The 24,261-nt window shown below is 41.7% G+C and overlaps 1 protein-coding gene across 1 annotated transcript; it reads left to right on the plus strand.

The window, feature by feature from the left end:
* Positions 1–1,023: 1,023 nt before the first annotated feature.
* On the plus strand, positions 1,024–23,905 carry LOC133614196 (mRNA decay activator protein ZFP36L1). The gene is made up of 3 exons (XM_061972031.1): positions 1,024–1,167; positions 21,682–22,423; positions 22,490–23,905. Exons 2-3 carry the CDS (start codon positions 22,370–22,372, stop codon positions 23,528–23,530), a joined length of 1,095 nt encoding a protein of 364 aa, XP_061828015.1. The 5' UTR covers positions 1,024–1,167; positions 21,682–22,369; the 3' UTR covers positions 23,531–23,905.
* Positions 23,906–24,261: the final 356 nt, after the last annotated feature.

Genomic DNA, 24,261 nt, shown 5'->3' on the forward strand with positions numbered 1-24,261 from the left:
GAAAATAATGTGTTAACAGTTAATAATATAGCAAATACACACTCAAATGTACACATTTGTATTTCATTTCATTTGACTATAAACTGTGTAATCAAGCAAACATAAATATGCAACTTATTACTACTATCTGTTGCGTTAGAGCCGTTGATGTGTGTTTTGGTACGTCTAATCACTGGTACTAGGCTGGAAAAATCAGACATGTAACACTAAGCTCAAGCTGTCTTCAATGGTTTAAGAATGACACAACGGTTAGATTCCTAGAAAGGAAGAACTGACATATTTATGTTTTTTTTTTGTTTATAATGTAAACTGTCGTTAGCTCGGAGCAAAAACTCTTTGTGTTGTGTAGTGCATAGTGTAGTTGTTGAATGGTACAACACACACGACAGTTGTGCACCAGTCTGGACCGTCAGACCTTAATAAAAGTGTGGGGGGGGTCAAAGGTGAAAGGCAGCAGAGAAATGGAGGGATGATGAGTACAGACAAAGATGAGGTCAAAGAAAAGGTGAGAGAGAGAAAAAAGAGCAAATATATAAAGGAAGTGAAAGCCATGGCCTCTATCATCACAGGGTAACACTGACATCTAGCGGACAATCTCTGCTCTGCATGCTAAAATATTGACACCGTCTTCTGTGAATTTGTACATGTGATTAATTTGCAAATACATATATCACAATAAATATACTAAATAAACACTAAACGTATATCATCATAAATACATATAATAAGTAATAGTGATTAGAACAAATACAAATATCATAAATGAATCAAATAAATAATTATAAGATAATCATCAAACAACAAAATTTAAAATAAAAAAATAGATGATAATATATACATTAAAAAAAATACATAAACATACAGATTTTAATAAAAAAAACAACTGACGTGAAAACTGTGTCCAAATATCGTCACGTTTCTCGCTGGTCTTGGCAAATCTCGCGATGTTTTGAGTGTAAACACAGCACGTGATGGCGGAAGTGTCGCTTAGCGATCTCTAAGTTTAGAGCAAAGCTAACTTTAAAGTATAAAGTGCAGAAAAGTCTAAAGTATAGAGTGCAGCAAGGTTTAAAGTATAACATTCAGGAAAGTTTAAAGTATTCCCCAGGATCCAACGGACGGCCCGCAGGATCACAGCTGCAGCGATGTCGCTAGCCATCAAAAGCGGTGAGCAAAGTATCAGAAGTCTTTTTTTTTTAAATTCCTTTTCTGTCCCAATATAAAATAGTTTTTTTTGTTCATGGTTCAATGTTCTCATTACCCATTTTATGCCTACGTACTACAATGTTTGTATTTATTGTAAAATTAAAATGAATTAATTGGATATATTTTTTTACATATTATATTACACTCACTCGTAAAAATCTAAGAAATTACAAAAAGTTCCGATACCACAATTTGACCTACATTGGATTGGTTTTTGCTTCTTTATTGTACAAACTGTATCAAAGTGGAACCCATGTTGCCTTCCATTTTTTCTGTTGTTGAAAAAAAAAATGTGGACACACCTAAAGTACACTAACAGTCTTATAGTGCTGGTCTCAGTCATAGTCCTGGTCCTAGACCTGGGTCTAGTCTTGGTGTTGGTTCTAGTCTAAGTATAGAAGTGGCCAAATTGAGACACAGCCTGGTTACGCCCATGTCTTCGGCCCTAGTCCTTTTAAAAAAAAAATCCTAGTCTTAGTCCTGGTTGTATTTATGGTTTTAGTTCTAGTCCTGGTCATAATCTGGTCCTAGTCCTGTATCCGACACTACAACAGTGCGGGATGTCCATGCTTGCGTGCCCACAGGGAGGCGCTGTTGATTATGTTGTTTCTCTCTCCACATGGCCTCTTCCTGATTGGCAGAAGCAATTTATGTGCTACCACACACACACACACACACACACACACACACACACACACACACACACACACACACACACACACACACATTTACAGGTTGATGGCTGCAGTGTGGAGATCTCTATGAAGGTTGAAGAATTACCATGTTAGCGATTTGATGTACAAACCCCGTTTCCATATGAGTTGGGAAATTGTGTTAGATGTAAATATAAACGGAATACAATAATTTGCAAATTCTTTTCAACCCATATTCAATTGAATGCACTACAAAGACAAGATATTTGATGTTCAAACTCATAAACTTTTTTTTTTTTGCAAATAATAATTTACTTAGAATTTCATGGCTGCAACACGTGCCAAAGTAGTTGGGAAAGGGCATGTTCATCACTGTGTTACATGGCCTTTCCTTTTAACAACACTCAGTAAACGTTTGGGAACTGAGGAGACACATTTTTGAAGCTTCTCAGGTGGAATTCTTTCCCATTCTTGCTTGATGTACAGCTTAAGTTGTTCAACAGTCCGGGGGTCTCCGTTGTGCTATTTTAGGCTTCATAATGCGCCACACATTTTCAATGGGAGACAGGTCTGGACTACAGGCAGGCTAGTCTAGTACCCGCACTCTTTTACTATGAAGCCACGTTGATGTAACACGTGTCTTGGCATTGTCTTGCTGAAATAAGCAGGGGCGTCCATGGTAACGTTGCTTGGATGGCAACATATGTTGCTCCAAAACCTGTATGTACCTTTCAGCATAAATGGCGCCTTCACAGATGTGTAAATTACCCATGCCTTGGGCACTAATACACCCCCATACCATCACAGATGCTGGCTTTTCAACTTTGCGCCTATTACAATTCGGATGGTTCTTTTCCTCTTTGGTCCGGAGGACACGACGTCCACAGTTTCCAAAAACAATTTGAAATGTGGACTCGTCAGACCACAGAACACTTTTCCACTTTGTATCAGTCCATCTTAGATGAGCTCAGGCCCAGCGAAGCCGACGGCGTTTCTGGGTGTTGTTGATAAACGGTTTTCACCTTGCATAGGAGAGTTTTAACTTGCACTTACAGATGTAGCGACCAACTGTAGTTACTGACAGTGGGTTTCTGAAGTGTTCCTGAGCCCATGTGGTGATATCCTTTACACACCGATGCCGCTTGTTGATGCAGTACAGCCTGAGGGATCGAAGGTCAAGGGCTTAGCTGCTTACGTGCAGTGATTTCTCCAGATTCTCTGAACCCTTTGATGATATTACGGACCGTAGATGGTGAAATCCCTAAATTCCTTGCAATAGCTGGTTGAGAAAGGTTTTTCTTAAACTGTTCAACAATTTGCTCACACATTTGTTGACAAAGTGGTGACCCTCGCCCCATCCCTGTTTGTGAATGACTGAGCATTTCATGGAATCTACTTTTATACCCAATCATGGCACCCACCTGTTCCCAATTTGCCTGTTCACCTGTGGGATGTTCCAAATAAGTGTTTGATGAGCATTCCTCAAATTTATCAGTATTTATTGCCACCTTTCCCAACTTCTTTGTCACGTGTTGCTGGCATCAAATTCTAAAGTTAATGATTATTTGCAAAAAAAAAAATGTTTATCAGTTTGAACATCAAATATGTTGTCTTTGTAGCATATTCAACTGAATATGGGTTGAAAATGATTTGCAAATCATTGGATTCCGTTTATATTTACATCTGACACAATTTCCCAACTCATATGGAAACGGGGTTTGTAGTCTTGCCATACAATAAGTGTGTGTATGGTTGTGCGATATGACGGTACTAATGAATTAAAAAAGGTACTATACTGCCTTTGAAAAATACCAATACTTTGTGAGTATGTGAGTCAGCACACACACAGAGCACTGTCAAGCGGAAACAGTGCAAAGAGAGAAGAGGGAGAATGGACGTATTTTGGCTTCAAAACTAAGGCTAAAGGTGAATCTATAAACACTGCAAACGGGTGCTTTAAAACATAGCTAACTAGCGGCTAACGTCCCTCGCTAATTAGCTACTTCTAAATCTCTAATCCTCGCCTCCATGGCGACAAATAAAGTAAGTTTCTTATAAATATCATTCCTGCTGGACGAGGAATAGCTAAACATGCTTCACTACACACCGTAAGAGGATACAATAGCTCATCCCTAATCATACTTGCCAACCTTGAGACCTCCAATTTCGGGAAGTGGGGGGTAGGGGCGTGGTCGGGGTGGGGCGGGGTGTGGTTAAGAGGGGAGGAGTATATTGACAGCTAGAATTCACCAAGTCAAGTATTTCATACACACATATATATATATATATATATATATATATATATATATATATATATATATCCTGAAATTATGCAAACAAAACTGTGTTTAGATAATTGATACTTCAAACTTGCATAAATAAATCTTAAGGGATATAACATAACTTGGCTTCTGAGAGTTTGAAAATGTAATGAATAAAATGCTAAAGTTGTTGATAAACAAGCAATTATTTTAATAATTAAATATGGTCATTTTAAATGAATTATTATGATAATTCAAAATCAATTATTTCAAATATGTTTATTTTAATGTATAATTCTATGGCTGGATGTAATAAGGAGTCAGGAAAAAATACAAAGAAAAATAAAATTAATTTTGATGTTTTTAGCAAAATATAATAAAAATGTATTTTTTTTTATTTTTTTTTAAATTAATTAATATATTTATTTTTAGGTAAGATAAACATAATAATACAATTTATCTCTAGTCTGGATGATTTAGTTCTTATCACCCTGTTGTCCTCCCGTCATGAAAAAAGGCTGTCCTCACTCAACTCCGCATGGAGCTGGAGGGGGCGTGGCTTCCAGCTCCGGCTGAAAATCGGGAGATTTTCGGGAGAGGCGCTGAATTTCGGGAGTCTCCCGGAAAATTCGGGAGGGTTGGCAAGTATGTCACTAATAGCAAGCTAGCACTCCTGAATGTAAACAAATGGGTGGATCTATACATAGATCGACTGTAACGATACCAAGTACAAAATCTGCATATAGTCAATACTACAATTGATATTTTTTATTATCTCAAAATCAGTCATTTTTTATTGTTTATCACCTTGAATTATGACTAATGTATGATCCTGTAACTACTTGGTATTGGATCGATACCAGAATTTGTAGTATCACCCAAAACTAATGTAAAGTATTCAGGTTAGGCCATGCAGGAAACAGGAAGTACTGTACTATCCCCAAGCATGGAATTAACTTTTCTACCTTCTTCTCACCTCCTCGGTTTCTACTTTTCTCCGTCTTTCCGCTCCTCTTGGCTTCTTCCACATGTAAGCACCAACCGCCCCCCGCCCTTGTCACAGGGAGAGCAGGGCATTGTGGGATATGCGACGGCTGAGCAGCTGTGATGGGGTCAGAGTTCAGCAGGCCCGGCCATCGCCTGTTGCCGGGGCAGAGGCAGCGGCGCCCCGGTTGCTAAGGCAGCTTGAGCTTTGTGGCGCTCCCGATGGAGCGTGGCGCTGGGAGAAGAAGTGGGGGAGGGAGCGGGAGAAAGAAAGCCACAAAGACACGAGGGTGGGAAAGTGAGAGCACAAAGTGCAAAAGACAAGAAGAAGAATGTTCTAGAAGCTACAGATGGACAGGCAACCTGCGGCATTGGCATAAGAACCTTCCAAGAAAAAAACAGCTCTTGACTTCTTGCTGTTTGTACTGACGGCTAACATCTAATCCATTAATATTGTTATTATCACTACTTCTCCACACTAAGAAAGACACCTGGATGTGAGACAAAGTAGACACTGCGGACAAGAACACGGCGAAATTCACTGCTAACAGGCTAAAAAGATAAAGTTTGCGAGAGTTTGATTGATTGATTGAGACTTTTATCAGTAGATTACACAGTTCAGTACATATTCCGTACAATTGACCACTAAATGGTAACACCCCAGTGACGTGCGGTGAGGTTGATGGCTGGTGAGGCACTGACTTCATCACAGTCAGATTTACAAACATATGAACCCTAAAGAGTATCTTATTCACCATTTGATTGGCAGCAGTTAACGGGTTATGTTTAAAAGCTCATACCAGCATTCTTCCCTGCTTGGCACTCAGCATCAAGGGTTGGAATTGGGGGTTAAATCACCAAAAATTATTCCCGGGTGCGGCGCCGCTGCTGCCCACTGCTCCCCTCACCTCCCAGGGGGTGATCAAAGGGATGGGTCAAATGCAGAGGACAGATTTCATTACACCTAGTGTGTGTGTGACAATCATTGGTACTTTAACTTAACTTTAACTTTACACATACAAACTGTAGCACACAAAAAAGCACATTTAATAAAAAAAACGTTATTATGGTCTTACCTTTACTTATAAATGAAGTCCATTCGCCGCTGTTGTGCTGGATTAATGCAACCCCTGACGGGAGTGTTATATCAACTAAAGCCCTCACTTAAACTTTCCACGTGCAAGATTGAATCTATTTAAAAAAGTGTAACCGAGGGTTTATAAATGTCGCCTATACTGTATGAAACTACAAAGTAACAAACACGGAGGCTCCAGTTTACACGAGGACCACTTTATTCACCTTCTTTCAAAAACTTCCGCTCCACTCCAACGTGTCATCACTTCCGCTCTTAGCGCCTTCAAAATAAGAGCTCAAGGCATATACTTTATAACAGCGCATAACAGGAACTTAACATCACAAAGAGGAAAGCCCATAAAAATAGGTTACAAAAGTTATTTAATAAGAAGCCAAAAAGTGCAAAAACAATAATGTTCGTGTTGGAGGAGTTGTGAATTAGGCACACCTGCAATCTGCAGGTGTACCTAATGTTGTGGCCCTGCAGTCATTCACAAGTCCTCCAACACGAACATTATTGTTTTTGCACTTTTTGGCTTCTTATGAAACACCATTTTTAAATAGATTCAATCTTGCACGTGGAAAGTTTAAGTGTGGGCTTTAGTTGATATAACACTCCCGTCAGGGGGTGCATTCTACGGCGGGGGTGCAGGAGGCAGGATTACTGCGAGCCTCAGCCAGTGCGTCTTTTGCAGCCGTTTTATGATCGCTCAGCACAATAAATACGTTACACACATACAGTTGTTGACAAAATTCACTGTACATTATATACCTCAGCTAACTAAACTATGGAAATGTATAATATAATTCATATAGCAATACGGTCTCACTGCACAGCAGACCAGCAGTTAGCCGAGTCCGCAATCCATGTTGAGGCACAACTGAGTGACGTGCCTCAACTGGCTGCTGTTCACCGCACCGTCTCTTCTCAGTATTTGAACGGCAAATGTGAAAATTCAGCGATTTTTAATAAAAATAATCTAAAACTGGTGAAGTTAAATGGAAAATAACTTTATAGTATAATCACTGGATACATATAACAATTTAATAAAAAAAAATGTTTTTCTTTTTTTTTCTTTCCATGATGCGGGGCCTCACCTGCCTCTAGTGACTGCACGTCACTGACTGCTAAATAGCAGTTTTCAGTCATGTCACAGAAGATGCAGGATTATCTTGAACATTTAAGTGGTGAAACTTCCTATAAGAGGACAGCTGTAGTGCTGTATTCTGACCATCATGTCATATTTACTTTGAACTATATATATTTTTTTGTAAATGGGCCTCAGTAGTCACGTACAAAATTGTGTGACTTATGCAAAATTATTTAAATTTGGTCCCCATGAAGCATATGAAGTCTTTTTCCCCAGGTTCCCCAGTAAGAATGATCAGCACATGACTTCATCAATCCAGAGATTTAAAGACGTGTATGAGCTAACTGGCCAGTGGACATTTTACACCATTTTTTTGTATGCCTTCACAACCTGTAGAAAGGCTGGTCCCCACAAGTCATGATCACACACTTGCTCCCCATTCTAAATGATAACCAGTGTGTGTGTGTGTGTGTGTGTGTGTGTGTGTGTGCGTGTGTGTGTTGGGGCGGGGTCATTGGATGGTGTCAAACTTGTTCATTGTCTTCATCAGAGGGTCCCCCGGGACTTTAGTGAGCCACCATAAATGGATGCTTTTCACTATTCACCCTTTATTACCACGCTACCCCCAAGTTAGCAGCATCCTTTCCCAAGCACACAAAACAATACTAGCACTAACACGAGTACCAATTCCCATACTAGTACTTGTGTATAAGTCTCCTTGTGTCCTTTGGGAGACATATAACCGGACGCTGCACACACGTGTGGTGCAACATCACGCAAAGGCCATGATGTTGTGGTCTTTCTTACTGACAAAGTAACAATTGTGTTGTTACTTTGTGTGTGTGGGAAATCCTCTCAGGGTCACGTGTGTGTCTTGACACTGACAGCTGCTCCACTTTCCCGCCGAAACACCAGCTGTCCACGCTTTATTACACTGCCTGCACGTGCGTGCGTGCGTGGGTGTGTGTGTGTGTGTGTGTGTGTGTGTGTGTGTGTGTGTGTGTGTGTGTGTGTGTGTGTGTGTGTGTGTGTGTGTGTGGTACAGTATGTACTACTATTTCCTTTGAGGTGATATAGGATATCATGCTGAAAGTTGACAATATAATTGAAAATGTGGTGAAATATAAGTAGATTAGACAATTGGCACCATACTTGCCAACCTTGAGACCTCCGATTTCGGGAGGTGGGGGGCGGGGGCGTGGTCAGGGGTGGGGCGGGGCGTGGTTAAGAGGGGAGGAGTATATTGACAGCTAGAATTCACCAAGTCAAGTATTTCATACATAAATATATATATATATATATATATATATATATATATATCCTGAAAATATGCAAACAAAACTGTGTTTAGGTAATTGATACTTCAAACTTGCATAAATAAATCTTAAGGAATATAACATAACTTGGCTTCTGAAAGCTTCAAAATGTAATGAATAAAATGCTAAAGTTGTTGATAAACAAGCAATTATTTTAATAATTAAATATGGTCATTTTAAATGAATTATGATCATTTAAAATTAATTATTTCAAATATGTTTTATTTTAAAGTATAATTCTATGGCTGGATGTAATAAGGAGTCAGAAAAAATACAAATAAAAATACAATTAATTTTGATGTTTTTAGCAAAATATAGTAAAAATGTATTTCGTTTTTGGTTTTTTTAATTAGTAAATATATTTATTTTTAGGTAAGATAAACATAATAATACAATTTATCTCTAGTATGGATAATTTAGTTCCCGTCTGAAAAAAGGCTGTCCTCACTCAGGTCCGCATGGAGCTGGGGGGGCGTGGCCTCCAGCTGAAAATCGAGAGATTTTCGGGAGAATATTTGTCCCGGGAGGTTTTCGGGAGAGGTGCTGAATTTCGGGAGTCTCCCGGAAAATTCGGGAGGGTTGGCAAGTATGATTGGCACACATAAAAAAAATTTTTTTAGATTTCCTCACATTCGCAACAATTCTGACTAGGGTTGTACGGTACACAGAGGGGTCGGCAACCCAAAATGTTGAAAGAGCCATATTGGACCAAATCTGTCTGGAGCCGCAGTAAAATACAAACCCCGTTTCCATATGAGTTGGGAAATTGTGTTAATTGTGTTAATTGTGTGCGGCGTGGCGCAGTGGAAGAATGGCCGTGCGCGACCCGAGGGTCCCTGGTTCAATCCCCACCTAGTACCAACCTCGTCATGTCCGTTGTGTCCTGAGCAAGACACTTCAACCTTGCTCCTGATGGGTGCTGGTTAGCGCCTTGCATGGCAGCTCCCTCCATCAGTGTGTGAATGTGAATGTGTGTGTGAATGGATGAATGTGGAAGTAGTGTCAAAGCGCTTTGAGTACCTTGAAGGTAGAAAAGCGCTATACAAGTACAACCCATTTATTTATCATTTACATGTAAATATAAACGGAATACAATGATTTGCAAATCATTTTCAACCCATATTCAGTTGAATATGCTACAAAGACAACATATTTGATGTTCAAACTGATGAACATTTTTTTTTTTTTGCAAATAATCATTAACTTTAGAATTTGATGCCAGCAACACGTGACAAAGAAGTTGGGAAAGGTGGCAATAAATACTGATAAAGTTGAGGAATGCTCATCAAACACTTATTTGGAACATCCCACAGGTGTACAGGCAAATTGGGAACAGGTGGGTGCCATGATTGGGTATAAAAGTAGATTCCATGAAATGCTCAGTCATTCACAAACAAGGATGGGGCGAGGGTCACCACTTTGTCAACAAATGCGTGAGCAAATTGTTGAACAGTTTAAGAAAAACCTTTCTCAACCAGCTATTGCAAGGAATTTAGGGATTTCACCATCTACGGTCCGTAATATCATCAAAGGGTTCAGAGAATCTGGAGAAATCACTGCACGTAAGCAGCTAAGCCCGTGACCTTTCGATCCCTCAGGCTGTACTGCATCAACAAGCGACATCAGTGTGTAAAGGATATCAGCACATGGGCTCAGGAACACTTCAGAAACACACTGTCAGTAACTACAGTTGGTTGCTACATCTGTAAGTGCAAGTTAAAACTCTCTTATGCAAGGCGAAAACCGTTTATCAACAACACCCAGAAATCGCTGGGCCTGAACTCATCTAAGATGGACTGATACAAAGTGGAAAAGTGTTCTGTCGTCTGACGAGTCCACATTTCAAATTGTTTTTGGAAACTGTGGACGTCGTGTCCTCCGGACCAAAGAGGAAAAGAACCATCCGGATTGTTATAGGCGCAAAGTTGAAAAGCCAGCATGTGTGATGGTATGGGGGTGTATTAGTGCCCAAGACATGGGTAACTTACACATCTGTGAAGGCGCCATTAATGCTGAAAGGTACATACAGGTTTTGGAGCAACATATGTTGCCATCCAAGCAACGTTACCATGGACGCCCCTGCTTATTTCAGCAAGACAATGCCAAGACACGTGTTACATCAACGTGGCTTCATAGTAAAAGAGTGCGGGTACTAGACTGGCCTGCTTGTAGTCCAGACCTGTCTCCCATTGAAAATGTGTGGCGCATTATGAAGCCTAAAATAGCACAACGGAGACCCCCGGACTGTTGAACAACTTAAGCTGTACATCAAGCAAGAATGGGAAAGAATTCCACCTAAGAAGCTTAAAAAATGTGTCTCCTCAGTTCCCAAACGTTTACTGAGTGTTGTTAAAAGGAAAGGCCATGTAACACAGTGGTGAACATGCCCTTTCCCAACTTCTTTGTCACGTGTTGCAGCCATGAAATTCTAAGTTAATTATTATTTGCAAAAAAAAAAATAAAGTTTATGAGTTTGAACATCAAATATGTTGTCTTTGTAGTGCATTCAATTGAATATGGGTTGAAAAGGATTTGCAAATCATTGTATTCCGTTTATATTTACATCTAACACAATTTCCCAACTCATATGGAAACGGGGTTTGTAAAAGCCTTCCATAAGTTTTATAATAAAGGGAACACATAATGTGAGTGTCTGTATTAGCCTAAATAGCTTGTTAGTAGAGATGTCCGATAATGGCTTTTTTGCCGATATCCGATATTGTTCAACTCTTAATTACCGATTCCGATATCAACCGATACCGATATATACGGTCGTGGAATTAACACATTATTATGTCTAATTTTGTTGTGATGCCCCGCTGGATGCATTAAACAATGTAACAAGGTTTTCCAAAATAAATCAACTCAAATTATGGAAAAAAATGCCATCATGGCCCTGACATATTTAAGTATACACACTTCCTTTGACTGTAACAATACCATATTCACAAGCCATATATAGTCGATACTACAATGATTACATTGATATTTGTTATTATCTCAAAATCTTTTGTCTTTTTTATTGTTTATAAAGTCAGGAACTACCTCCCAGGACACAGGACAACTGTAATTATGACCAATGTATGACCCTGTAACTACTTGGTATTGGATCAATACCCAAATTTGTAGAATCAAAAGTAATGTAAAGTATCAAACAACAGAAAAATATGTGATTATTACATTTGAACAGAAGTGTAGATAGAACATGTTACAACAGGAAGTAAGCAGATATTAACAGTAAATGAACAAGTACATTAATAATTAGAGATGTCCGATAATATCGACCGATAAATGCTTTAAAATGTAATATCGGAAATTATCGGTATCGGTTTCAAACAGTAAAATGTATGACTTTTTAAAACGCCGCTGTGTACACGGACGTAGGGAGAAGTACAGAGCGCCAATAAACCTTAAAGGCCGAATCACATAATATCTACAGCTTTTCACACATACAAGTGAATGCAATTCATACTTGGCCAACAGCCATGCAGGTCACACTGAGGGTGGCCGTATAAACAACTTTAACACTGTTACAAATATGCGCCACACTGTGAACCCACACCAAACAAGAATGACAAACACATTTCGGGAGAACATCCGCACCGTAACACAACATAAACACAACAGAACAAATACCCAGAACCCCTTTGCAGCACTAACTCTTCCGGGACGCTACAATATACACCCCCTGCTACACCCCCCCCCCCCCACCTCAACCTTGTTCCCCCCCAACCCCGCCCACCTCAACCTCCTCATGCTCATTCCAAGCTGCTGTTTTGAGGCTTCAATAATAAATATGGCAGTGCCATGTTGGCATTTTTTTTCCATAACTTGAGTTGATTTATTTTACAAAACCTTGTTACATTGTTTAATGCATCCAGCGGGGCATCACAACAAAATTAGACATAATAATGTGTTAATTCCACGACTGTATATATCGGTATCGGTTGATATCGGAATCGGTAATTAAGAGTTTGACAATATCGGAATATCGGATATCGGCAAAAAAGCCATTATTGGACATCTCTAGTTAGCATGTTTCCTTGCTAACATGAAAGTGCTAACTTTTTTTTTTGCGCAAATTTTTACGCTTTTTTGGCTAATTCCGCAGCCATACACCTTAGTCATATAACGTGACACATGTTAACTGTTAGCGTCCTAACGTTAGCATGCTAGCAGGTTAACATCAAAGTGCTAGCATTTTTTTGAAAATTTTACGCTTTTTTGTCTAATTCCACGGCCATACACCTTACAGTCATACAACTTGGTATTTGAAACATGCTAACGTTATGCATGTTTACGTTGGCATGCTAACATTAAAGTGCTAGCTTTTTGAGCTAATTTTGCAACCGTTTACCCTAGAGCATATAATTTGGTATGTGACACATGTTAACTGCTAGCATGCTAATATTAAAGTGCTAACTTTTTCAGCTAATTGAACTCTATTTTTCTCTAATTCCCCAGCCATACACCTAACATTAGCAGGGCAACTTTTCCAGCTAAAATTACACATTTTTGTCTAATTCCGCAGCCATACACCTCAGAGTCATACAACTTGGAATGTGACACATGTTAACTGTTAGTTAGCTAACATTAGCATGCTAGCAGGCTAACATCAAAGTGCTAACTTTTTTTGTTGTTGCAATTTTTACGCTTTTTTGGCTGATTCCGCAGCCATACACCTTAGAGTCATATAACTTGGAATGTGACACATGTTAACTGTTAGCTGCTGTTTTGAGGCTTCAATAATAAATATGGCAGTGCCATGTTGGCATTTTTTTTTTCCATAACTTGAGTTGATTTATTTTACAAAACCTTGTTACATTGTTTAATGCATCCAGCGGGGCATCACAACAAAATTAGACATAATAATGTGTTCATTCCACGACTGTATATATCGGTATCTGTTGATATCGGAATCGGTAATTAAGAGTTGGACAATATCGGAATATCGGATATCGGCAAAAAAGCCATTATTGGACATCTCTAGTTAACATGTTTCCTTGCTAACATGAAAGTGCTAACTTTTTTTTGTGTGCAAATTTTACGCTTTTTTGGCTAATTCTGCAGCCATACACCTTAGTCATATAACGTGACACATGTTAACTGTTAGCGTCCTAACGTTAGCATGCTAGCAGGTTAACATCAAAGTGCTAGCATTTTTTTGAAAATTTTACGCTTTTTTGTCTAATTCCTCGGCCATACACCTTACAGTCATACAACTTGGTATTTGAAACATGCTAACGTTATGCATGTTTACGTTGGCATGCTAACATTAAAGTGCTAGCTTTTTGAGCTAATTTTGCAACCGTTTACCCTAGAGCATATAATTTGGTATGTGACACATGTTAACTGCTAGCATGCTAATATTAAAGTGCTAACTTTTTCAGCTAATTGAACTCTATTTTTCTCTAATTCCCCAGCCATACACCTAACATTAGCAGGGGAACTTTTCCAGCTAAAATTACATATTTTTGTCTAATTCCGCAGCCATACACCTCAGAGTCATACAACTTGGAATGTGACACATGTTAACTGTTAGTTAGCTAACGTTAGCATGCTAGCAGGCTAACATCAAAGTGCTAACTTTTTTTTTTGTTGCAATTTTTACGCTTTTTTGGCTGATTCCGCAGCCATACACCTTAGAGTCATATAACTTGGAATGTGACACATGTTAACTGTAAGCTGCTGTTTTGAGGCTTCAATAATAAATATGGCAGTGCCATGTTGGCATTTTTTTTTCTCCATAACTTGAGTTGATTTATTTTACAAAACCTTGTTACATTGTTTAATGCATCTAGCGGGGCATCACAACAAAATTAGGCATAATAATGTGTTAATTCCACGACTGTATATATCGGTATCGGTTGATATCGGAATCGGTAATTAAGAGTTTGACAATATCGGCAAAAAAGCCATTATCGGACATCTCACACACAACAATAGGTGTATAAATGACACAATATGTTACTGCATACGTCAGCAGACTAAATAGGAGCCTTTGTTTGTTTACTTACTACTAAAAGACAAGTTGTATGTTCAACATCTTATTTCATGACAAAATTCTTCTTTGATTGCGATAAGAAACGTACAGTATGTTTAATGCATCATAATATTTCTGTTAAATAAAGCCAACAATTACATTTTTTGTGGTGCCCTTTATTTTGAAAAGTGTATGAAAATACATTGTTTCTGTACCAAAATGTATTAGTTACGGGTCAACACTAATTCTGACTTGAATTGACCTGCATGTGTACATAGAAGATACATACCTGCTGTATTGTGTTGGATCCTCTACCTAATTAAGTGTCCAGTGTGTGTTACGTGCAAACACACACACACACACACACACACACACACACACACACGTGCACACCCAGAGTAAACCACATGCAGAAGGGTTGCTGTGTGCTCACTCCAACTGACAGCAGCTGTGTTCGTTAAGCCGTCCTCACTCTCACATTACCACACACTAACCGCACACAGACACACACACACACACACATTTAAACACACACACGGTGAACAGTTACATCTCGTTAACTGCTGAGATGATCATATATGTCGTTATAGGCTTTATCAACCTTGTCCCACACACACACACAGACACGCACACACACTTCAGGTCAGTGCAAACATGTATATACAAATGAACACAAGAAAAACGTGTGTAGCAAGGTTTTTGTTTGTTTTCTATCCATCTATCTATCTATCTAATGCCCCCCCGTCCCTAAGCTTGAGGTCCCCTGCCCACTGTAATGTTTCATTGAAGTGAGCAGCTGGCCCCTCATAAGTCCAGTATGTGTGTGTGTGTGTGTGTGTGTGTGTGTGTGTGTGTGTGTGTGTGTGTGTGTGTGTGTGTGTGTGTGTGTGTGTGTGTGTGTGTGTGTACCAGATTCCAGGAAACAGGAAACTGTTTGGCGGGAAAATTACAGCCAGGGAGGGGTGTTCTTCTTTTGTCAAAACATAATCCAGTGAACGCTTGTTTGGCCACCCTTGACCCCCACCCTCCTCTCACACACACACACACACGCATACGCACAAGGCCCGTGTGGAGAAGGAAGTTGGTGTGTGCGTGTGCACGGCTGTGCTGCTGAAAGGAAGAAGTGAAGTGTGTGTGAAGATAGCAACAGGCACACACAACCTTTCCTCTCGGTGCAAACATTAGGTACAATACAAAACATTAGGTACAGTACGAAAAGGAACAATGTCAGAGAGGTATTACACACATATTGTATACTGTGTTAGAACTGGGGCAGGATTGTGGTCATCCAATCTGATTTGTCCGATTTTGTTTTTAAAGCGCACTGCTAATGGGGACCCCTAAAAGTAAACAGACTATCTAGATTCTAGAGCAGTGTTTTTCAACCACTGTGCCGCGGCACACTAGTGTGCCGTGAGATACAGTCTGGTGTGCCGTGGGAGATTATGTCATTTCACCTAATTGGTTTAAAGGGGAACATTATCACAATTTCAGAATGGTTAAAACCAAAGTTTTTTTCAAAATTTTACCCATCACGCAATATCCCTAAAAAAAAGCTTCAAAGTGCCTGATTTTAACCATCGTTATATACACCCGTCCATTTTCCTGTGACGTCACATAGTGATGCCAACACAAACAAACATGGCGCATAGAACAGCAAGCTATAGCGACATTAGCTCGGATTCAGACTCGGATTTCAGCGGCTTAAGCGATTCAACAGATTACGCATGTATTGAAACGGATGGTTGTAGTGTGGAGGCAGGTAGCGAAAACGAAATTGAAGAAGAAACTGAAGCTATTGAGCCATATCGGTTTGAACCGTATGCAAGCGAAAACGACGAAAACGACACGGCAGCCAGCGACACGGGAGAAAGCGAGGACGAATTCGGCGATCGCCTTCTAACCAACGATTGGTATATCTTTGTTTGGCATTAAAGGAAACTAACAACTATGAACTAGGTTTACAGCATATGAAATACATTTGGCAACAACATGCACTTTGAGAGTGCAGACAGCCCAGTTTTCATCAATTAATATATTCTGTAGACATACCCTCATGTCAGCAGGCCAGGGAAGCTAGGATCGATATTCTTTTGATCATCTTCGAGACGGTGTGAGCCAAGACATCCAGGGGGGTTTAGCTCGCTCGTCTGCGGGAACAAACCGCCGCCATTGCTTGCCGTGCTACCGAGGTCCTTTGTCCCTGAATTGCTCACACACTCCGGCAGATTCAATGGGGGTCTGGCGGCAGATTTCTTTGACTTTATCGTTGGAAATGCATCTGCTTTGAGTGTCGCAGGATATCCACACATTCTTGCCATCTCTGTCGTAGCATAGCTTTCGTCGGTAAAGTGTGCGGAACAAACGTCCAATTTCTTGCCACTTTCGCATCTTTGGGCCACTGGTGCAACTTGAATCCGTCCCTGTTCGTGTTGTTACACCCTCCGACAACACACCGACGAGGCATGATGTCTCCAAGGTACGGAAAACAGTCGAAAAAACGGAAAATAACAGAGCTGATTTGACTCGGTGTATGACGTTGTGACGTCATCGCTCCGAGAGCGAATAATAGAAAGGCGTTTAATTCGCCAAAATTCACCCATTTAGAGTTCGGAAATCAGTTAAAAAAATATATGGTCTTTTTTCTGCAACATCAAGGTATATATTGACGCTTACATAGGTCTGGTGATAATGTTCCCCTTTAATAATATTTTTTGCTAACCAGTAATTATAATCCGCAAATAATGTGTTGTTGAGTGTCGGTGCTGTCTAGAGCTCGGCAGAGTAACCGTGTGATACTCTTCCATATCAGTAGGTGGCAGCAGGTAGCTAATTTGCTTTGTAGATGTCGGGAACGACGAGGATGGTTTGTAGTGATCACAATATGCAGGCGACAGCGGTCAAAAGCTATCTAATGCTTAAACCAAAAATAAACAAAAGGCGAGTGCCCCTAAGAAAAGGCATTAAAGCTTAGGGATGGCTATGCAGAACGAAACTAAAACTGAACTGGCCACAAAGTAAACAAAAACAGAATGCTGGACAACAGCAAAGACTTACAGTGTGTGGAGCAGAGACGGCGTCCACAAAGTACATCCGCAATGAAAATGACAATCAACAATGTCTCCGCAAAGAACGATAGCGTCCGCACAACTTAAATAATCTTGATTGCCAAAACAAAGCAAGTGCGGGGAATATCGCTCAAACAAAGCAGGAAAAGCCACCAAAATAGGTGCGCAAGATAAGAACTAAAACACTACACACATGAAAACAGCAAAAAAAACTCAAAATAAGTCAGGGTGTGATGTGACAGGTCGTGACAGTACACCTACTTTGAGACAAGAGCTATATTGATGCATGCTTGGTTATGCTTTAAAGTCATATCCAACAATTGCAAGAACGACTTTTTATTGTCAATATCGACTACTGAGTTTAATTTTTTTATAATTTCCGCTGGTGGTATGCCGCCGGAATTTTTCAATGAAAAAAATGTGCCTTAACTCAAAATAGGTTGGAAAAACTCTGTTCTAGAGGAAGTAAAGGCTGTGACATTTGTTGCGTAGGTGGACCTGCAAAAGGATTATTACCATTGCCAGAGGCCACCTGTCCGAGCGAGCTGGTACACCTCTAGTGAAACCGGTGTCTCAATTTTTGGCTAGTCCTGCCAATATGGCGGGCTTCAACCCGCCCGAGGTGCAGGGTGACACGACGAGCTCGGTGTCCCCATCTCAGAACATCCTCCCAACACAACACAACCTGTACGCAAGGCCTTGGGTACCCAACTCACCCGATACTCCGATCAATCATGACATCATAGTTCTGAGACATCGTAGTGCAGTGACATCATAACATGACATTGTAGCATAATGACATCATAGCATTGTGACATCATAACATAATGACATCATAGCATTGTGACATCATATCATGACATCATAGCACTGTGACATAACACCATAGCATTGTGACATCATAACATGACAGCACTGTGACATCATAACATAATGACATCATAGCATTGTGACATCATAGCGGAATGGCATCATAGTTCTGAGACATCGTAGCGCAGTGACATCATAACATGACATAGCACTGTGACATATCATATTGACATCATAGCACTGTGACATCATAGCACAGTGACATCATAGTTCTGTGACATCATAGCAGTGATGTTGTAGCTCTTTGAAATCATAGCACTGTGACATAGTTCTGTGACATCATAGTTTGGCGACATCATAGTTCAGTGACGTCACATCACAGTGACGTCACAACACAATGACATCATAGCACAGTGACGTCATAGTTCTGTGACATCATAGCAGTGACGTCGTAGCTCTTCGAAATCATAGCACTGTGACATAGTTCTGTGACATCATAGTTTGGTGACATCATAGTTCAGTGACGTCACATCACAGTGACGTCACAACACAATGACATCATAGCACAGTGACGTCATAGTTCTGTGACATCATAGCAGTGACGTCGTAGCTCTTTGAAATCATAGCACTGTGACATAGTTCTGTGACATCATAGTTTGGTGACATCATAGTTCAGTGACGTCACATCGCAGTGACGTCACAACACAATGACATCATAGCACAGTGACGTCATAGTTCTGTGACATCATAGCGGTGACGTCGTAGCTCTTTGAAATCATAGCACTGTGACATAGTTCTGTGACATCATAGTTTGGTGACATCATAGTTCAGTGACGTCACATCACAGTGACGTCACAACACAATGACATCGTAGCACAGTGACGTCATAGTTCAGAGACATCACAGCACAGTGACATGGTAGTTCGGTGACATCATAGTTCGGTGAGATCACTGCACAATGATGTCACAACATGTCCAAAGAGTAAAATAAGCAAAAACAATGAGGAAAATCTTCCCTCTTGTTTTTGAAGGAAAGGTTTGAATGAGCAATCTTTGTCCGAATGTCAGGAGCAGTGCATGATGGGAGAGCGTGGTCCATCATTCAGGCTGCGTGCGGACAACATATGGAGCGGCGTGCGGACAATGGACCTCTTGTCTTGCCGTCCCCAACAAAGAGGCCAAGACGTGCTGGGCCGGGACCCCAAACTGCACAAAGCAAGGAGCCAAAGTGCTCAAGATGTTTGGATCACAACTTCAGTCAAAGTGAAAAGATACTTTATAAAACGTTCGTCTTGTATGTAGAGAAGAAACGTTTGTGTCTTGTAGTGGGACAGGAAGTCCCTTTTCCAAGCACTTCCTCTTCACTAGAACTCACATTGGCACAGATTCTAGGGCTCAGATTGACTCCTTGTCAATTGGAAGTCACCTTTAAGAACTGGAGAGGAGCGATCACATTTCAAGTTGAATCCGCATCAGAGCACTGACCAGACGTAGCAGACTTTCTAGTGGACACGGATTGCTTTGTGCGAATACGTCCTTGGCGGCTAGCTGAGCGAGCTGCTAACGACCAGGACAACTGACGCTTGCTGACAACAGTTCTACTGAGAAGCAGCGTCCTCTGCAGTAGACATTTGAGTTACACTTTTGGGGTAAAAGCATGCAGAACACAAATGTCCACTGCAGAGGACACTAGCTGCTCTCAAGGATCCTCTCCAAATGTAAAACTGTTCAAAAAATGTTTACGGCCATAGATTTTAAGGTAAAAGAACTGGCAGCTCAGTCGCCAAAATTTTACCCCTAAAATTAGTTTTTTACAGCAAATTACTGTAAACGGTACAGCTGTTACTTTTATGGTCAAATTCTGGCGACTAAGGTGCCAGGTTTTTTTCCGTTAAAATCTATGGTTGTTGTTTTTACGGTGCATTACTGTAAATGAAAAAACGGATCATACAGTAAAATTCTGGTGAAAAATGTTTTTAACGGAAAATCTGCTGATTTTTTTCCCCACAGTGCTTTACTGTAAATTGAAAAATGGTACAACTGTTACTTTTAGGGTAACATTCTGGCGACTCAGTTGCCTTTTTTTTTTTTTACTGTAAAATCTACGGTGGCTGTTTTTACAGTACATTACTGTAAATGGAATTCTCGCAACTTAACTGAATTTTTTTTTACTGTAAAATCTACGGTTGTTGTTCTTACAGTGCGTTACTGTAAATGGAAAAATGTTACAGCTGTTACTTATATGGTAAAATTCTGCCGACTGAATTGCCATTTTTTTTACTGTAAAATCTACAGTGGCTGTTTTTACAGTGCGTTACTGTAGGTACCAGTGTTACTTTTACAGTAAAATTCTGGTAATAAACTGTGTTTTTCTTACTGTAAAATTTACGGTTGTTGTTTTTACAGTGCGTTACTGTAGGTACCAGTGTTACTTTTACAGTAAAATTCTGGTGATAACCTGTGGGTTTTTTTACTGTAAAATTTACGGTTGTTGTTTTTACAGTGCGTTACTGTAAACGGAAAAACGGATCAATTGTTATTTTACAGTAAAATTGTGGTCAAAAATGTTTTTAACGGAAAATCTGCTGATTTTCTTTCCACAGTGCTTTACTGTAAATTGAAAAATGGTACAACTGTTACTTTTAGGGTAACATTCTGGCGACTCAGTTGCCTTTTTTTTTTTTTTACTGTAAAATCTACGGTGGCTGTTTTTACAGTACTTAACTGAATTTTTTTTACTGTAAAATCTACGGTTGTTGTTCTTACAGTGCGTTACTGTAAATGGAAAAATGTTACAGCTGTTACTTATATGGTAAAATACTGCCAACTGAATTGCCATTTTTTTTTACTGTAAAATCTACAGTGGCTGCTTTTACAGTGTGTTACTGTAGGTACCAGTGTTACTTTTACAGTAAAATTCTGGTGATAACCTGTGTTTTTTTACTGTAAAATTTACAGTTGTTGTTTTTACAGTGCGTTACTGTAAACGGAAAAACGGTACCACTGTTACTTGTACAGTGAAATTCTGGCGACTGACCTGCTATTTCTTTTTACCGTAAAATCGATTCATTTTTTTCACGTTAAAATTCTGACAACAGAGGTGCCAGTTGTTGTTTTTTACTGTAAAATCAGATAAATAAAAGAATGGTACCATCGTTATTTCTACGGCAAAACTGGCAACTGAGCAGCCATTTTTCACCGTAAGGTTTACTGCCCTGTTTTTTTTTTTTTACAGTGCAGGAGACGTGCTTGTCAGATGAGGAAGGAGATAAACCAAGAGTTGACTGTTGTAGTTAAAAAAAGATGTAAGAAAATTACCAACTGTAAGGAGGAAACCACACGCACACACACACACACACACACACGAAGCACAGTGTGTTGGAGTGATAACAGACGTCAGTTGCGTTTCAACGTTTCAAACTGACCACCATGTTGTTGACACGTCACTTGAAGGTGTGCGTTCCAGAAGGCCAACACTGCGCGGAACTTGACGCCACGTTCTGGGCCCCTTTCAAAATAAGAGGTGCAATGTTGGCATGCAGACTGAAGGGAGAGGAGGAGGAGGCGAGTGCACCTTGAAGGATTAGTTGGTGAGTGAGGAGAAAAGTCGCTCCATTCATCTCTGGCTCGGACCCCGCCCTGCCCCCCAGCGGCCGCTGACAATGCCAGACCCCCACCTCCAACACACACATTAGCACACATTAACGCGCCCGTAACCCCCCCGCCCCCCTGCCCTGAGGAGCAGGGGCCGTGGGGGCGGGGGTGTACGTGGGCGGCTCCCCCGACTATTTAAGCAGATTCCAGCAGATGGTCGTGGAACTTTCCTCCTGGAGACGCCACGCACTCGATCCACCGGGACTGACCCGCCGCCAGAGACAAGTCCTGGGACCCACTTTGGAGGAAGAACCTTCCGGCGTGCAACCATGCCTTCGGACTTCCTGACGCCTTTCCTGGAGTTGGACCAGGAGTTTGTCAAGGTAAGAACTTTTCATCGTCTTCTCACTTTGAAGACAAACTACTCACTTCTCCTTCCTCTTGTTCAGAGCTTTGGCGTGGACTTGATGGAGGCGGCGGCCGGCCTCCAGCCGGCACGCGGCTTCCAGCGCCGTCATTCCCTGTGCCCCGTGACGCTCCCCAACTCCAAGTTCAACGACGGGGAGTCGCCCCGCTGGGGGTGGGGGCCGGACGACGGGCCCCAGTGGAAGCGGGACGGCCAGCTGCCTCGCTCGGCGCTCAGCCACATCCCCTTCCGGATGGACCGCTCGGTCAGCATGATCGAGGGCGCCTTCGCCGAGGTGCCACCGCTTCCGCCCCCGCCGGGCCTCCGCCTGCTCACGCCCCCTCTGTCGCCGCCGTCGCCGCACATGTCCACGCGCTACAAGACGGAGCTGTGCCGCACCTTCGAGGAGAGCGGCACGTGCAAGTACGGCGCCAAGTGTCAGTTTGCGCACGGCGAGGACGAGCTGCGCGGCCTGAGCCGCCATCCCAAATACAAGACGGAGCCGTGTCGCACCTTCCACACCATCGGCTTCTGCCCCTACGGCGCCCGCTGCCACTTCATCCACAACGCCGACGAGATGCTGCAGGCCCCGCCCCCCCAGAGGAGCAAGCTGAGGCCGCCTCCCCTGCGCCACAGCCTCAGCTTCGCCGGTTTCTCCTCCTCGTCGCCCGCCCGCGCCTTCCGGCCCGTCGACAGCTCGCGGACCTCGTCGCTGCTCTTCGGCCGCTCCTCCTCCGTGTCGCCGTCGCCTTGCTCCTCGGAGAGCCCGGACCTGTCCCCACTCTTCCCCGAGGTGGGGCAACTGCGTCCGTGCCCCCGCCACTTTGCCGCCACCAATCAAGACAGCGACTCGGCTCTCGGCTTCTTTGCCGCCGCCGCCGCCGAGTCCCCCGCCCTCGCCTACCAGACCCCCGGCCGGGCGTCCCTGCTCGGCCTCCAGCGCTGCTCCTCGGCCGACTCGCTCTCCGAGGAGGGCTACGCCTCCTCCTGCTCCCTAAGCTCCGCCTCCAGCGGCACAGAGTCGCCAGGCTGCGAGGGGCGCCGCCTGCCCATCTTCAGCCGCCTGTCTATCACTGACGAATAGGAATGTGGGGGGGCTCTGACTCCGAACGTTCTGCCTTTGGGTCACATGACTTCTGTGTGACGGCGCCAAGCGAACGGACCTACGTTTTGTGCATATTGCATCACGTCCTGGCGGCTGTAGCGCTGCTTGTGTCGTTGTTTCACGCTTACCGCTGTATACTGTTGTATACTCACGTGGGGAGGCGGGGCGGTCCCGCCCACCTGGGGGTTCTGTAGAACTTCCTGCTCTCTGCTTTAAGACAAAAGTTTTCTTTAGCTAGCACACACCTAGCCAGTTTTGCTAACATTAACCTAGCTATTTTACGTTAGCGTCTAGACTTTTCCACACATATTTATTTGCCTTTGTGCCTAGCACATACTTGCCAACCTTGAGACCTCCGATTTCGGGAGGTGGGGGGGGGCGTGGTCTGGATGGAGCGGGGGGCGTGGTTGGGGGCGTGGCTAAGAGGGGAGGAGTATATTTACAGCTAGAATTCACCAAGTCAAGTATTTCATATATATATATATATATATATATATATATATATATATATATATATATATATATATATATATATATAGTAAAATAAATATATATATATATATATATATATATATGATAAAATAAATATATATATATAGCTAGAATTCACTGAAAGTGCAGTATTTTCTTATATATATATCAAGAGGGACAGAGACAGCGCACAGTGCAGTTTGTCTGTTGCCATCTCCTGGTGTATGTTGGCTATAACG

This window comes from Nerophis lumbriciformis, linkage group LG17, assembly GCF_033978685.3.
Source record: "Nerophis lumbriciformis linkage group LG17, RoL_Nlum_v2.1, whole genome shotgun sequence".
Lineage (NCBI taxonomy): Eukaryota > Metazoa > Chordata > Actinopteri > Syngnathiformes > Syngnathidae > Nerophis > Nerophis lumbriciformis.